Here is a 14,450-nt window from a genome sequence, read left to right as displayed (position 1 = left end):
CACACACACAAACACACACACAAACACACACACACACATGCTTACTGTTAGTGATGTTTCAGCGATATGGGATAGATATATAACACCATTCAAATCAATTTACTGGTATATGAACAACAAACAATACATGCACACTGTTGCTAAATATATTTGTATATGAGCAATAAACAATACATGCACACTGTTGCTAAATATATTTGTATATGAGCAATAAACAATACATGCACACTGTTGTTAAATATATGTATATATGATCTGTGTTGTTTTTAAAAGTTGGACAAATCTAATAAATAAGATTATCATACCTCTTTTTAGAGTACCCAATCTAATCCCCACTCCTCTCCCCTCCCCCACCTCACCTCACCCTATAGTGCCCCCCGACCACTATGTTGTGTATAATAATAGTGTATATATGATCTATGTTGATTTTTAAAAGTTGTAATCTAATAGAAATTATACATTTTTACCACCAGAGTACCAAATGTAATCTCCTCCACTCTGCCCCCCTCCTCTCCCCATAGCGGCCCCTGACCTGGTCCTGAACGCGGCGGTGGTGGAGCAGACCACCTACCTGGAGGACCGTCCCATGTACGCGCTGCAGTGCGCCCACGAGGAGGAGTGCCTGTCCAGCACGGCCAACGGCGCCGACCCCGCCTCCTACCGACGCCTGCTGCGCTTCTCCTCGCAGATACACAACAACGGCCACTCCGACTTCCGGCCCAAGAACGGACACCACGCCTGGATCTGGCACGAGTGCCACAGGTATGGACGGACAGACAGACACGCACACTAGCAGATATATACACACACTGAGTGCGTTACAATATGCGACCTTGCCTCCTCCACTTGTGCTTGTGGCCTCGCCCCACCTCCTGGCACCTCCTCCGTGGAGAAAACGGTAAAGTTTCCCAGCTGCCAGCCTAACCACAACAACTTTTGAGGGACTGTTTTTCATTCACCATCCCAATTGCAAATGAGAAGAAGGCTTTACAATTGAGCTTTTGCAAGATATTGAAATATAATGCTGTGGTCAGTGATGTCATCATGACATATTACTTCCTGGTACGAGGAGACAAGCACAAGTGGAGGAGGCAAGGTTGCATATTGTAACGCACTCCCTGACACGTGCACACACACGCACGCGCGCGCACACACACACACACATGCACACACACAAAAGGCAAGCTAAGTCAATGCCATTTTATTTGTATAGCACATTTCATACATACAATAAATTAAATGTGCTCTGCAGTAAAGTAAGATAAAACAGTGTTAAACAAAACAGCATGAAACAAAATGAAAAAATAAAAGCATAAAATCACACGCACACACACGCACGCACACACACACACACACACACACAGACAGACAGACGCACGCACGCACGCACGCACGCACGCACTCACACACGCACGCACGCACGCACGCACGCACGCACGCACGCACAAACGTACGCAGCAGTGGTCATGAACAGTGTGTATATCTGCTCTTCAGGCATTACCACAGCATGGAGGTCTTCACCCATTACGACCTGCTGAGCCTGAACGGCACCAAGGTGGCCGAGGGACACAAGGCCAGCTTCTGTCTGGAGGACACCGCCTGTGACGAGGGTAAGCACACACACACACACACACACACACACACACGGGCATGCACGCACGCACGCACACACACACACACACACACACACACACACACATACCACTATCAGCCTGCTTGGAGGGCGTTGCGTACACACACGCATACTGTGCACATGCACACACACTTCAGTAGTTTGTGTGGTACTGTATGAAGACTGTATGTATTTAGTTGACTAGCATGTGTGGACCTACCGTGGCCTAACAGTAGGGTACTAGGTTACCACACCGGCGACCCGGGTTCGATTCTGGCCCGGGTCATTTGCCAGTCCTTCCATGTCTCTCTCTCCCCACTCGTTTCCTGTCCCTCTGTCACTGTCCTATCATAAATAAAGCACAAAGGCCTCCCCCAAAAACTTGACCAGTGTGTGTTTTTTCCTGTGTGCAGGCATTGAGAAGAGGTACGTGTGTGCCAACTTTGGAGAGCAGGGCATCACGGTGGGCTGCTGGGATACCTACAGGCACGACATCGACTGCCAGTGGATAGACGTCACAGACGTCAAGCCAGGAGACTACATCTTCCAGGTAGCCATGCTCCTTCCCACCTCAAGTGTGTGTGTGTGTGTGTGTGTGTGTGTGTGTCTGTCTGTCTGTCTGTCTGTCTGTCAGTCTGCAAGCGGTGTTGTTGCTGATGTGTGTGTGTGTGTGTGTGTGTGTGTGTGTGTGTGTGTGTGTGTGCATGCGTGCGTGTGTGTGTGTGTGAGCGACCTACAGTTACTACTGGGCTTAAGTTACAGTCCATGAAGCAAAGTGTGGTTACAATAGCTACCTTGCTCAAGCTCAAGTACACTTCAGCCATTTAGTTCAGTCAGGGTGGTAGGGTTTGAACCTACAACCATCTGATCCAAAGGCCATCTTTCTAACCATTAGGCCTCATGCTGTATGTGCCCTACAGGTGGTGATCAACCCAAACTACGAGGTGGCCGAGTCGGACTACACCAACAACATCATGAAGTGCCAGTGCCGCTACGACGGACACAGGATATGGACATACAACTGCCATATAGGTAGGTCCATTGCTCTGAATGAACACCTGCCAACCAGCCAAATGGTAGTGAAATTTTAGTTTGGCTGATAGAAAAGAAAACTCCCTAGCGACCTTTACGCATTTATGAGTGTATATTTGGCTGGTAATATAAACATCTACTAGCCATTTTGGCTGGTGATGAAAAGAGTGTAAAATTTGTATTCTAATATCCTTCTTCTTCTTCTTTAGGTGGTTCACTTAGCACAGACATGGATGAAAGTTATCCTGGACTAGTGAACAATCACCTGTCGTGAGAGAGGTAGAGAGAGGAACGACACTATTTGAACGGCCTGCATCCAAGAAGACTCAGAGAGAACACTCTAGAAGCCATTGGATATGATGAATGATGAATGACCAGTGAAAAACGGTAGACAGACACAAAAGGAGCATTCCCAACCACTAGCGGGACAATGCTGCAATCTTTTTTGCAATGCTGAACATTGAACATGGACTTGAGAACACAACTGCAACGACCTTGACCCCTTTTGAAACTAAGGTGCTGTTTCCACGTAGCCGGAGATTTTTAAAAATTTTAAATGTTTTTCTCCTTTTAAGGTGTTAACGCAACATGTGGATAAAAATAAAAAACTCCATTGTAACAGGTGCATTTTAGCCCCCTAGATGGGATATATTTCAAAGCCAGATTTTTTATATGTGGATTTTAAAACTCTGTTTACGTGTAGACGGAAGGCCATAGCCAATGCATTTTACAAAATATCTGCCTATGTGGAAACAGCACCTAAACCTGGACCTTGCCTAGTATAGACCTTACCAAATTGAAGCAGAGTGATTGTATGCGTGTGACTGTGTGACTGTGTGTGTTTGTGAGTGAGAGCCAGATGGTGTGTGAATGTGAGTTTGTTCATTTGAAATGGGTGCTAACTTTAATGTAGTTTTTTTGCTCCACCTATTGTGGACGTTTTTATGCTTTATGTAAAAAAAAAAGTGGTCATTCTGACCAGTGTGGTGATGACACAGAGGTGTATCTGAGTGGCGATTTCAGTGGCTCAGACCCAACAAAGACTCATCCAACTATCCACGGCCTCTTTTCCACTGCAGTTTTTCTGGTAGGCCTACAGCACCACAAAGCGTGACTTGGCCGCCACTTTTTACTTTTCGAATAGGCATGACACAGCTCAATCGTAAAGGAAAAAGTGGCGGCCTAGTCGCGCTGTGTCGAGCTGTAGGCCTACCAGAAAAACGGCAGTGGAGAAGAGGCACACCATGGCAACCCAAACACCATCAAGCACTGGATCATCCATTCCATACCATCAACTTTTTTTCCCTTGTTCATATTCTTCCATCCTTTGCCTTTAAATGATCATATTCAGCCTAAGCACTCTTATTTTATCATCCTTATGTCATTTCTTTCACCGCAGTAGCTAGGTTCAGCCTTCAGCCATCTTTTTAAACTGTTCTGCTGCCAGCATGCAAGTAACTTATTGAAACCAGTCAGGGATTTGGGGTATTATTATTATTTTTTATCTCCCTGTGGGGTTCGCAGGATGTGAAATCCAACTGTAATTATGTTTGTAAGTAGGCACTCTTGTCAGGACACCTATGAAACTTACTGAGGCCCCCCGTTTTGGAGGGGGTCCCCCCTGCGTGTGACCAGTTGAATGGTCGCGCCGCTTGACACTTGATAAAAAAAGAAGTGTTTCACAAAGAGAGTGCCAGTTTCTAATGCTTGAATGGGGCAGTCAGTGTCCCATTGTGCTTCTTGTACTGTTTTTTTTTCTGTAATAAAAGCGAAAATGTTTGCAGCCCTTTTCTGTGGTGCAGATGATTCACATTTAGAAGATTGTTGAACAATCAGTAACCAACTTTTGAGAGCTCTTTTGTTTTTTCTGATATTTGAATGGACTATTTTGTTTTCATTGTTGGGTAGGACTGAAGATTGCGATAGGCAGATAATGGGGGAGTGATTTGGAGTAGAGTCTGAAAATAACCCAGGCCTGACTCCAACCTGGGTCCCCATGGCCATGCAAGACCATTCATGGTATAGTCCAGGGGTGGGGAAACTTTTTTCACCTTTACAACAGACCCCACCTTCATATATAACTTATAACTGTTGCAAATGTACTTTCTAAGATTCCTTTAAGAAACATGTCATATTTCATGTGAAGCTGCACAACATGACACAACAGCTGGTTCAGGATAAGTTAAGGTTACGGTAAGTTAAGTTCTTCCTGTATACATGCTGCACCATGTGTGCATGGTCTGAATGGAACACTGATCTCTCTAAAGGATGGACCATGTGACAGCCACATGAGATGTACATGTAAACTGCTCATTGTGACTTGGCTAAAGGAGGCAAAGATGTGAGGTATAATACAATTGTGAAATACTGTGCGGTTCAAGTAAAAAGTGTAATGTGAGGAATAAAATACCGCAAACCATTACAAACCCAATATATTTAATTTTACTGTACAAAACATGAAAAACCTAGTTATTAAAAACTCAGAACAATACTCAAGGTTGCTTGAAAAAAAGAAAAAAGTAACATCTGCGATTAGGTAGTAAGTGCTTCGTCCACTCCAAACAGTTACATTTACAGTTAATTCATGTCCTTTCCATGGGTGGCCATGGGCTTGCATCCTTTCCTCTGCCCTTGTTGTCGACTTTGATAATGTCATGAAACTGCCCATGTAAACAGTTAATTGCTTTAAACAAAAAGTGCCCCTGTAAATTCTGCTTATGTTCCAAAGATGGTTGGTTTGTGCCATCTTTCAGGTAGATCAAATTTACATTTTCAAAGTTAGGGAATCCTCACACCTGCTCCAACAATTTTGGTAACACCCGCACACCGGCGCAGACAGAGCTACTGCAATGAATGGCCAATTTCATCACAGCAGATAATCAATGGGTGGCTCCGACAAATAGAGCTCTCCCTCGGTGTCAGTGTGCGGAGTTGTATTGAAAAGAGTAGCATCAAACTTTGGCAGAGCAGTGCTCCGCACTTTGTCGGAGCCGGTGTGCAGAGGCCCTTAGATGAGCGTCCAATATCAAACTGACTTTACCAAAACTGAACAGGAGGAAACTACACGAGTTTGGAGAAATAACTTGCACCCAATGTTTGGTACAGGTAAGATGTTGTTAACCCTTTAAAAGCATGCCCTTGTAAACAAAGCCTTGAAACAGCATCCCAATGTTAAAAATAATAATAAATAATTTAAATCAATGTTTTGGAAGCAACGGGAACAGAAATAAAATAAAGACAAAAAAGACAGAAACAAAGAGATCAGAACCATAACGTTATCTTATCTTGCAAATACTATACTGGTTTCACACCTACAATACTCCTCTTATAAAAAGAAAAAACAGAAAGTAGAAAAACATTGGAAAAAAAAAAGTTAAATTGTAATGTCTCAATTGGCCATCAGAAAAACAATGAGAGACTGACAACCACAAAGACTGCTTAGGACTGAAATGGATGGATATTTGGACGGCTGGTATTTAAGTCTGTACATCACACAACATGTACAGTCACTACAGCAGTGGTTCCCAAACTGGGGGTCGGGACCCCTATGGTGTTCACGAACGTACTGAAGGGGTGCCACGTACAAAAGGGACTTGTATTTACTTGTATGGGTAATAGATAAGTGCCGTCCTGTGATTTTTAGCAATATTTGTGGACAAACTATTAATGGGGGTCCTAGCTGAAAAAGTTTGGGAACCACATTCCTACAGATATTGGCAGAAGTCGTCCTTCAGTCTCATAAATGTACTATTGTCAAGAACAATCACTTTCACAAGGGATCGTCCATTTTTTGTTCTTTTTTTACGGTCAATAACTGGCTATCTGGCATTAGGTCCATGTTGCATCAATGCAAAATTGACGAATCCCATGCAGAAAAAAGGGACAAATATTTATAAGAGAAAAGACAGGTACACCAATTAATGGATATATTTTGAGGGCAACAGTCCGAGAAGGCCCTAAATGCTCCCAGATGTCCTTCTGCAGACACAGAGGAGACTAATGAATCAGTGATGACATGGGTTCATGAAGTCCACCCGTGTATTGTCGTGTGATGTGTCGCCCCCATGTGGTGTAGTGTGGTAGTGTGGCGAGGCTCAACATCGCCCCCGTGTGGTGTGTTGAGACAGTCTCAGCATCGCTCCCATGTTGTGTGGTGTGACAGCCTCATTATCGCTTCTGCGTAGTGTAGTGTAGTGTAGGAGTAGGTGTAGTGTAGGTGTGGTCTGAGGTGGTGTGGCAGTCTCAGTATCGTTTGCCCCTCTGCCCGCCGCGCTGCAGCCCCAGAGCTCTGGTCACCATGCGGCGAGCCACCGCTGTGTCTGTGCGAGGACGCTCCTTCACAGGCTGGATGAACTCTGTGGAACCCAGGAGAAGGAAGGAGAACACAACACACACAGACACACACACATTTTCCGGTTAAGCAATTGCAAGATGTCACGATCAAAAATGGATAAATTGCACATTACATTTTCAGATAAAAACAAATCTCAGAGGGATGAAAAACGAATTCAGAAATGGACCTCAGAGTACATAAATCAGTGAAATGACCACTGAAACATTTTAAGGTTAAAACAACTAAATGTAACTACTTTTAAATGTTGTGTTACTAACTGACAGACGGACGGATTCATTCGTTAGGAAGGGTATATATAAGCACATAGGTTTTTTCGTTTACAAACATTAATGTTGTGAGGAGGGACAAGATGCTAAGCAGCCAACCACGTGAGCTACTTTTTTGACAGACAGTAGTTTCCTACAATCAGAGGTCGCGCAGCCAGGGATTGTTTACAAACGGTAAAGCCATGTACGTATATGCACATACTGTACCTGCGCGCTTGATAGCCTTGCCTTTGGCCTGCTTGCTGGCCTGTGATAGCGGTCGCGTCTTCAGCAGAGGGTGCCTGATGGACAGGGCGTTTGCAGCTAGACACACACAAGCAATACATAAATTAACTAGCCTGATTATCATTCAGACTTTCAAATCTCTTCAAGACTTGGTCTGACCAAGAGCATAACTAACGTTCTCAAACGGCATGGTTGACCCACCTCCCTTGCTTTGCTACTGGTCGAGGGCAGAGCCAAAGTTTAAACCAAACATTTTCTTAGTCCCAATAGAACGTCTCAGTTTAAATCAAAACCGCAAAACTCACTAAAGTTCTGGGGATGGGGGGCACTGTGGCGCACCCAGGTTGGAATCTGGCATCTCTCTCTCCACACTCACTTCCTGTCAAACCTTCACTTCACTTTATCAGAAATAAAGCAAAAAAGCCAACAAAAATATCTAGTAGATTGAAAAAAAAAAAACTTCTGGGGATGATATCCCAGGTTCAGAGAGTTGAGGTACTGCCATATACGCACTGGACACAATTTGAAACCAGTGGTGTGTTTCTTGACAGTGTCATTGATAAAGTCAGATCTGCCCAGAATGTGTCATGAAAAACCGCTGCAGCCAGTGAGTGGAGGGCTTTGGATAAAACCATCATTTAACCTATTTTGTCCTAAACCCTTTTTGGGAAAGGGTGCCCTCTGCCTATTAAATCCTAAATATATCTCAGCCTCCGAAGCACATACAAACATGAAATATGTTACATTTAAAATCAAGAACCTTCATTTTGCACTAGTATAGTGTTTTTTCAGCTCTAACATACCCACATTTTTAATAAAACAGCTCAAATCTCAAGAACTTAAATGCAGCGTATATGTCGCTCCAGTACACAATGGGTTAACATCTATACCACTGTTTCTCAAAGTTTTTCAGACCGAGGACCACTTTGTCTCCCCAAAAATGTTCAGGGACCACCTGTCAAGTCAACAGAACTGACAACTGAGGGGTTATAATTTGACACGGCTTATTTCGATGCAGATCACTTTTCATTCACATTACAAGCCTGTCTTGTTGTGGTGAAAATAACACTTCAGTTCTGTTCAGATTTGCAATTCTGTTACAAATATGGCCTACTACTAGTTTGTCTTGAAAAAGTATAAATCCCCTTGCGGACCACCTGAACTCTGTCGCGGACCACCAGTGGTCCCCAGACCACACTTTGAGAATCACTGATCTATACAGTTATCACCCAAAGGAACATAATAAGCCTGTTATGTCATCTGTGCTGTCTTACAGACAAGAGAATGCTGCAATAGCCATCGAAAAAACATACTACTCAAACATTGCACTTTAGTCTTTAGTAATACTACACAGTACATCTTGATTGGTGCTTGTAAGCCTACCTGCTGTTTCAGAGGAGAAGACTCCCAGAGCGTGTGTGTCGTCCACCCATTTGATCTTCATACCTCCACCGCTGGGGAAGAAAAAAAAAACATACACACACTCACAGAGTCAATAAATCTGTATGCAGGATGTAGGCCATTGTCCTAGGACTACACTGGAATGTTGTCACGTCAACTCAAGTAGAGTAGCATCAATGAAAACACATCGAAAATCATGAGCAATTTTTTGTACGAATGTTTGCCGCTTTGCCATGCCTTACTCAACTGACCTGTATTCGCTGAAGGCATCGAGCAGGTCGCCGGTCTTGAACATGGCGGGGAAGCCGAAGATCTCGATGACGTGGGTAAACTCCTCCTCGTTGACACTCACTACCTCAAAGGCGGAATAGTCTCCCTGGGCATGCTCAATGGTGATGTCCTCTTCCGTCAGCTTGCTGATGATCTGAGAAAAAAATGGCAGGAAATCACTCAGAACTCTTAACGACGCTTGAAAGTGGGGTAACACTTTATAATAATGTCTGCATAGTAAAGACTTAGTAAATAATTTAATAATAATGAACGAAACATTAACAAGTGTTTTTATCATTAACTAAGTTTTATTAATGCTTTATAAAATATCTACAAATAATCTAAATCTAAGATTTTACTAGCACTGCTCTGCCAAAGTTCGACTCCATTTTTTTCAATACAACCCTATACACCGGCACTGATGTCTGCGGACATTCGCAGATGTCCGCTGGCGATTAGGGACGATTTCTATTTTGTCAAGAGCCACTCATTGATTATCCATGCTCTGCTGTGGTGAAATTGTGTGCGGGGGTCGGAATTGTGTTGGAAGCGAAAGTGCTCCGCAGTGCTGTCGGAACCGATGTGCGGAGGAACTTACAAGTGTGGTGTGTTCCAAGTCCATTTGTTGTCAAAGTGAAGTAGAACACATTGGAGCCAAAGCTCACCCTGATGATGTTGTTAGTGTGCATGTTGGAAACTTTTGAAAAAAAAAACCAACAACACCCAAAATGCTGAAAATGCTCAGGCACTGTTAGATTGTATGATTCGAAAACAGTGAGTCAACATCCAGGGACAGTGGTTCTTCACCTTTTATTCTTAACGCACCCCCTTACCTGTGCCAAAGACAAGCCGCACACCGCCATCCCAAACGTCTACAAGTGTATAAGCACTAAAAGTTTATTTAAGAGATTTATTACAATGATTCCTGCTTGAGACGTTAATCAATACCTAAATCACTTTACATGGGGACCAAAACATGTTTTAATTTGGTCTTGATTTGGCCTAATCATAATGTTCGCAAGAGGAATTTTGGTTGCATCCTCAACAATAACAAAATTCTGCCCACCCCCTGAAATCTCTGGCGCACCCCCAAGGAATGCCCGCACCCCAGGTTAAGAACCACTGTCTTAGAACACCAACACCACCACCACCACCACCTCTCTCCCCCACTCAAATAGTCAAAAACCTGGCCCTTCCGTGGCCTAATGGTTGGGCACTGGGTTAACTACGCCTGCGACGCGGGTTCGATTCCGGCCCGGGTAATTTGCTGATCCTTCCCCGTCTCTCTCTCCCAACTCATTTCCAGTCTCTCCTCCACTGTTCTGTCAAAATTAAAGAAAAAAAAGTCAAAAACCCAAACCGTACCTCATATGTGAAGTCTCCAGCGTCTCTCTCCCTGCTGCCGGAGCCAGTGGACGGCGGTGCTCCTGTACCACCAACACTCTGCGCACTCTCATCTTCATCCTCCTCCCCCTGTTCATCTTCTTCTCTCCCCTGCTCCTCCGCCTCCTGCTCCCCCTCCTCTCCTGGCCTATCCTCCAGGCTCATGCCCATGAAGTAGGACATGGTGTGTCCCCACGTCGGTGGCCAGGGACACTGGTCCGAGGCCATGCTCTGGCCAAACAGTTCCCGGTGGCGAGCCTGGTCGTCCAGGGGGCGTGGCAGCCACTCTGACGGTGGTGGAACAACGTACTGACTGGTGGTGGAGATGGTGGTGGTGGGAGGCGGAGGCAGAGGCGGCTGCAGACTGCTGCTGGTGCTGGTGCTGGTGTCCGTGTTGCAGGACTCGATGCCGGACTCTTCAGAGGCACTGTAACTCAGGCTGCAGCAAGACGAGGAGACGCTGACACTCTCGCTCTCCGTCTGCTCCGCCGAGCCTCCCTGGTGGGGGTGAGACAACGACCCTCCGCCTGTTAAGGGGGGGAACAGAAGCAAGGAATCCACAATACAACAACAAAAAACAACAACAACAACAACATGTATTCATATAGCGCATTATCACAACTATTAAGTTGAATTCAAAGCTTTTTCAAAGTACACATACACACGAGGCTGCCGCACAGCGCCAATTGCCCTGGGTACTCACAGGACTGGAGGCCAGGCTGTATTTGTTTTGGCAGATGCTCGTAAATCATTCAAACAATGTTTTTGCTTGCTTAGAATCGATTTTTGCTGTCAGGAATTGACACAGTATATTGTGAAAAGTAATACAATCAACGATTTACAGATAGGTTTTCCGTTTACAAACATTCACAAATGTGAGGAGGGGCAAGATGCTAAGCCGCCATTTCCTGGTGAATCAGAAGCTATGTGTTGACGCCCAGGGGGCTGGGCTACACAAACCTTCTGGTACACCAGTGATTCGCTCTCCTCCTCCGTTTTCGAAATAACCGGGGCAGCACGACGAATCAGGATCGTAGGGAGGGATTTCAGTGGGTATGACGTTTATCGAACAACGCCCTCCTCCTGAGTAGTTCGGCTGTGCCCGCCCCCTCCCTGAATCACAACAGTAATGGCGGCGTGCGAGGAGTTATCATGCGTCGGGATGGAAGCAACAACTTCAGCGGTGTTATCCAAAATACCTCAAGTTGATTTTCTAAAGGACGTTGTTCTGTTTTGGTTCCCGACCTGGCGGCGCTTACGTGACGACACGTCCTACGTCACAAAGCTTCAACGTGAGTGGTCGAAGTGTCATGTCATTCATATGAGGTTGCTCCAACCACGTGCAAGCATCTTTTGACTAAACCCCGCCTGCGGAGAGGCGTGAAAGGGCAGTGTGCCAGTAGCCTCTTACTTACAGGCTACTGGTTCACCAGGAAAAAGCCGCCAACCATGTGAGCGCATTTTTTTGAGTGACAGCAGTTTCCAACAATCAGATGTTGAACAGTGCGCAGCCAGGGTAACGCAGCCAGGGATTGTTCACAAACAGGAAACCCATGTAGAGTCCTAATGATTTTTTGCAAACCCCTACCTCCTGGGGAGCCCCTCTGCCGGAGTGCCCGTGGTACATAGATGGCCTGGTCAGGTCTCCGTGCTCCTCGCGACGCCCTCCTTGCGCTGCCTCCATCCCTCTGCTCCCCTCCTCCTCCTCCTCTTCCTCCTGCTCTGCTGCTCTCCATGGGTGGACGGCTTCGGCAGAGTGGAGCCTCATACGCACTGGAGTTTGTCTCGCTGCTGTCTTCCTCAGCGGGTAACCTGGCAAAGTCACACAGACAAACGCACACAATTATTGTAAAACTCTAGTCTTTTGTAAAACTCTAGTCTTACAGGGAACGCAATTGGTTATGGTGCACATACACACGTACACGTTTTAGGACAGAAGATATGGGAAATACACATCAAAATATTCAAATAATATGCCTCCATTGAAAACAAGACATGATTTAGTGGTGGCATGGTATCAGATACTTTTTGTATAACCGATGTGCTTTCTTCACTAGCAGGGAGAAAGGTGGGCGGGGTACTCAGGACATTACCTGAGGTGGGAGAAGCACACCACCACCCTGCGACACCAGCCTTCCCCGACAGAGAAGGTGCTGAGCTCCGGGTGGCTCTCTACGCTTTTGTGGATCAAGTAGCGAAGTCGACTTGGGAGAGGTGGAAAGAGAAGAACACTGGAAGAGGAAAAAAACAAAAAAACAAAACAAAGTAAATGACAATACCAGCTAATTAAAACAAACAAGACAAAACAAAACTAATGGCGGTTAGCGATGCAGTCGTAGATACGGGGACAGTACACGTGAGAAAGAATGTTCTTGATCATGAATGTTTTTGTTTGAAAACTTAATACAGCAGTTATTTTGAACTACCAACACCAGCAGAAACGCAGACTATATTTGAAAAGAAGAATAAAAAAATAATAAAAAATAAAAAAAACCTCTTCGGTTCATCTTTCTGTAGAAAATCATCCAGCTCGTCCAACACAGCGTGGATAAAGACATTTTCTTGCTTCGGCAGGTAGCAGCCATCAAGACCTGGAAACGCCAGTGTGCCCACAGAGTACGATACTACAGCAGAAAGAGAGATGCATTTGCAAAAACCTCTTACAATGCATGCGCATAGCAGTCATGGTAACGTGTTTAGCAGACAACTGTCAAGCATGCACCCATTTTAAGTAGGGGTATACCTGCAGATTAGAAGACACCATGCATTAGTAGTTCAACCATTATGCAATCTAACAACTAGCTTGCAAACAGTCTTCTCTATTTGGGATCTGGGGTTAAATCAAAGCTTGTTGGGGTAACGTCCGTTAACGCTAACTAACTGATGAACCATAGAATTCTATCTATTCAGCAGGTGCAGGTGGTCTGATCAGTGCAATGGCTAACTTGCATGATAGAACAGAATCAAGCAGCAAGGTGCCTGGCACTTCATTCGTGCAGGGTGTCGCTTTACCTGAGCAAACGCCTGCACGCAAAGAAAATGTGCTCGATGAGTTTGGTTGGTTCAATAAAATATGTGTTTCAACCAGCAGAGATTAACTGCTCTAAAGATTCACACACCAACTGTCTCTACAACAAATCAATCGATTCGTCCACCAACGTGAATTTCGAGGAAGACTTTCCATATCCCTGGAACATTACCGCCACCTCCTGGTATGGAGTACAAAAACGCTTCTGCTTTCTTTCCCACGGCTCATGGTTGCTCTCTGACTTGTTAGAACTCCAGATGAGAGATTATATAAAGTATATTGATTCTTGATTCATTTCACATCTGAAAGAAAGATTCCTATACTATCCCATGACTAGGTGGCCCATTAAGTTCCAACTGTCTGTCCGTTTTTTTTTTGTTCAGACCAACTCCATTCTATTTGACTGTAAATAATTTACATTACATTCAGCAAAGGTAGTTGACTTGGTGTCTTGCAGGGGTGGGCCAGGTTGGGTGTTCTCCTGGGCCATATTGTTAGCAGGGCTCCGCCCTACTGGTGACGCAACGCCTTTGGCTCCATGGAGGTAGTATGTTTGGCTCAGCTACACACAAGCGATCTGAAGTCTATGAAAATCAGGCAACCTTATTGTGGCCCCTGTGCTCTACAGGCAATCTTGTAATAGGCCTATATTCATTTCAAACCACAACATGATATACATTTTTGCATGTAATATATTTATAACATTTAAAAATGATCTATTATCTTGCCAATTCATGTGCACCCCTGAAAAAACACCCACCGGTACTTTTGGGCTAGAACCTCTACTGGTGTCTTGGAAGACGTCCTCACATGACATGCATTATACTGTATGCTGATTTGACATCTTTGCACAGCACAGGTGGGCCCTGGGAGGGTCTA

At 44.9% G+C, this 14,450-nt stretch overlaps 2 protein-coding genes across 2 annotated transcripts in view; one reads left to right on the top strand and one right to left on the bottom strand.

The window, feature by feature from the left end:
- The window catches only part of loxl2a (lysyl oxidase-like 2a), an 87,982-nt gene extending 83,556 nt beyond the window's left edge, over nucleotides 1–4,426 (top strand). The window contains exons 10-14 of the mRNA XM_063209862.1: nucleotides 522–762; nucleotides 1,495–1,610; nucleotides 2,026–2,162; nucleotides 2,533–2,644; nucleotides 2,854–4,426. Coding sequence (XP_063065932.1) covers nucleotides 522–762; nucleotides 1,495–1,610; nucleotides 2,026–2,162; nucleotides 2,533–2,644; nucleotides 2,854–2,918 — 671 coding nt within the window. The 3' untranslated portion in view covers nucleotides 2,919–4,426. The remainder of the gene's footprint in view (nucleotides 1–521; nucleotides 763–1,494; nucleotides 1,611–2,025; nucleotides 2,163–2,532; nucleotides 2,645–2,853) is intronic.
- A 637-nt stretch (nucleotides 4,427–5,063) lies between these two features.
- r3hcc1 (R3H domain and coiled-coil containing 1) lies at nucleotides 5,064–13,604 on the bottom strand (the record flags this gene model as incomplete). The annotated part of the gene is made up of 9 exons (XM_063211102.1): nucleotides 5,064–6,999; nucleotides 7,472–7,567; nucleotides 8,873–8,943; nucleotides 9,142–9,314; nucleotides 10,526–11,070; nucleotides 12,132–12,355; nucleotides 12,637–12,774; nucleotides 13,038–13,167; nucleotides 13,556–13,604. Coding segments are annotated over 9 exons (1,539 nt in total), but the record flags the coding sequence as incomplete, so codon positions are not given.
- Nucleotides 13,605–14,450: the final 846 nt, after the last annotated feature.

The sequence above is a fragment of the Engraulis encrasicolus genome, chromosome 11, assembly GCF_034702125.1.
Source record: "Engraulis encrasicolus isolate BLACKSEA-1 chromosome 11, IST_EnEncr_1.0, whole genome shotgun sequence".
NCBI lineage: Eukaryota > Metazoa > Chordata > Actinopteri > Clupeiformes > Engraulidae > Engraulis > Engraulis encrasicolus.
The sequence above is the reverse complement of the archived record's forward strand: the minus strand, read 5'-3'. Positions and strand labels throughout refer to the sequence as shown.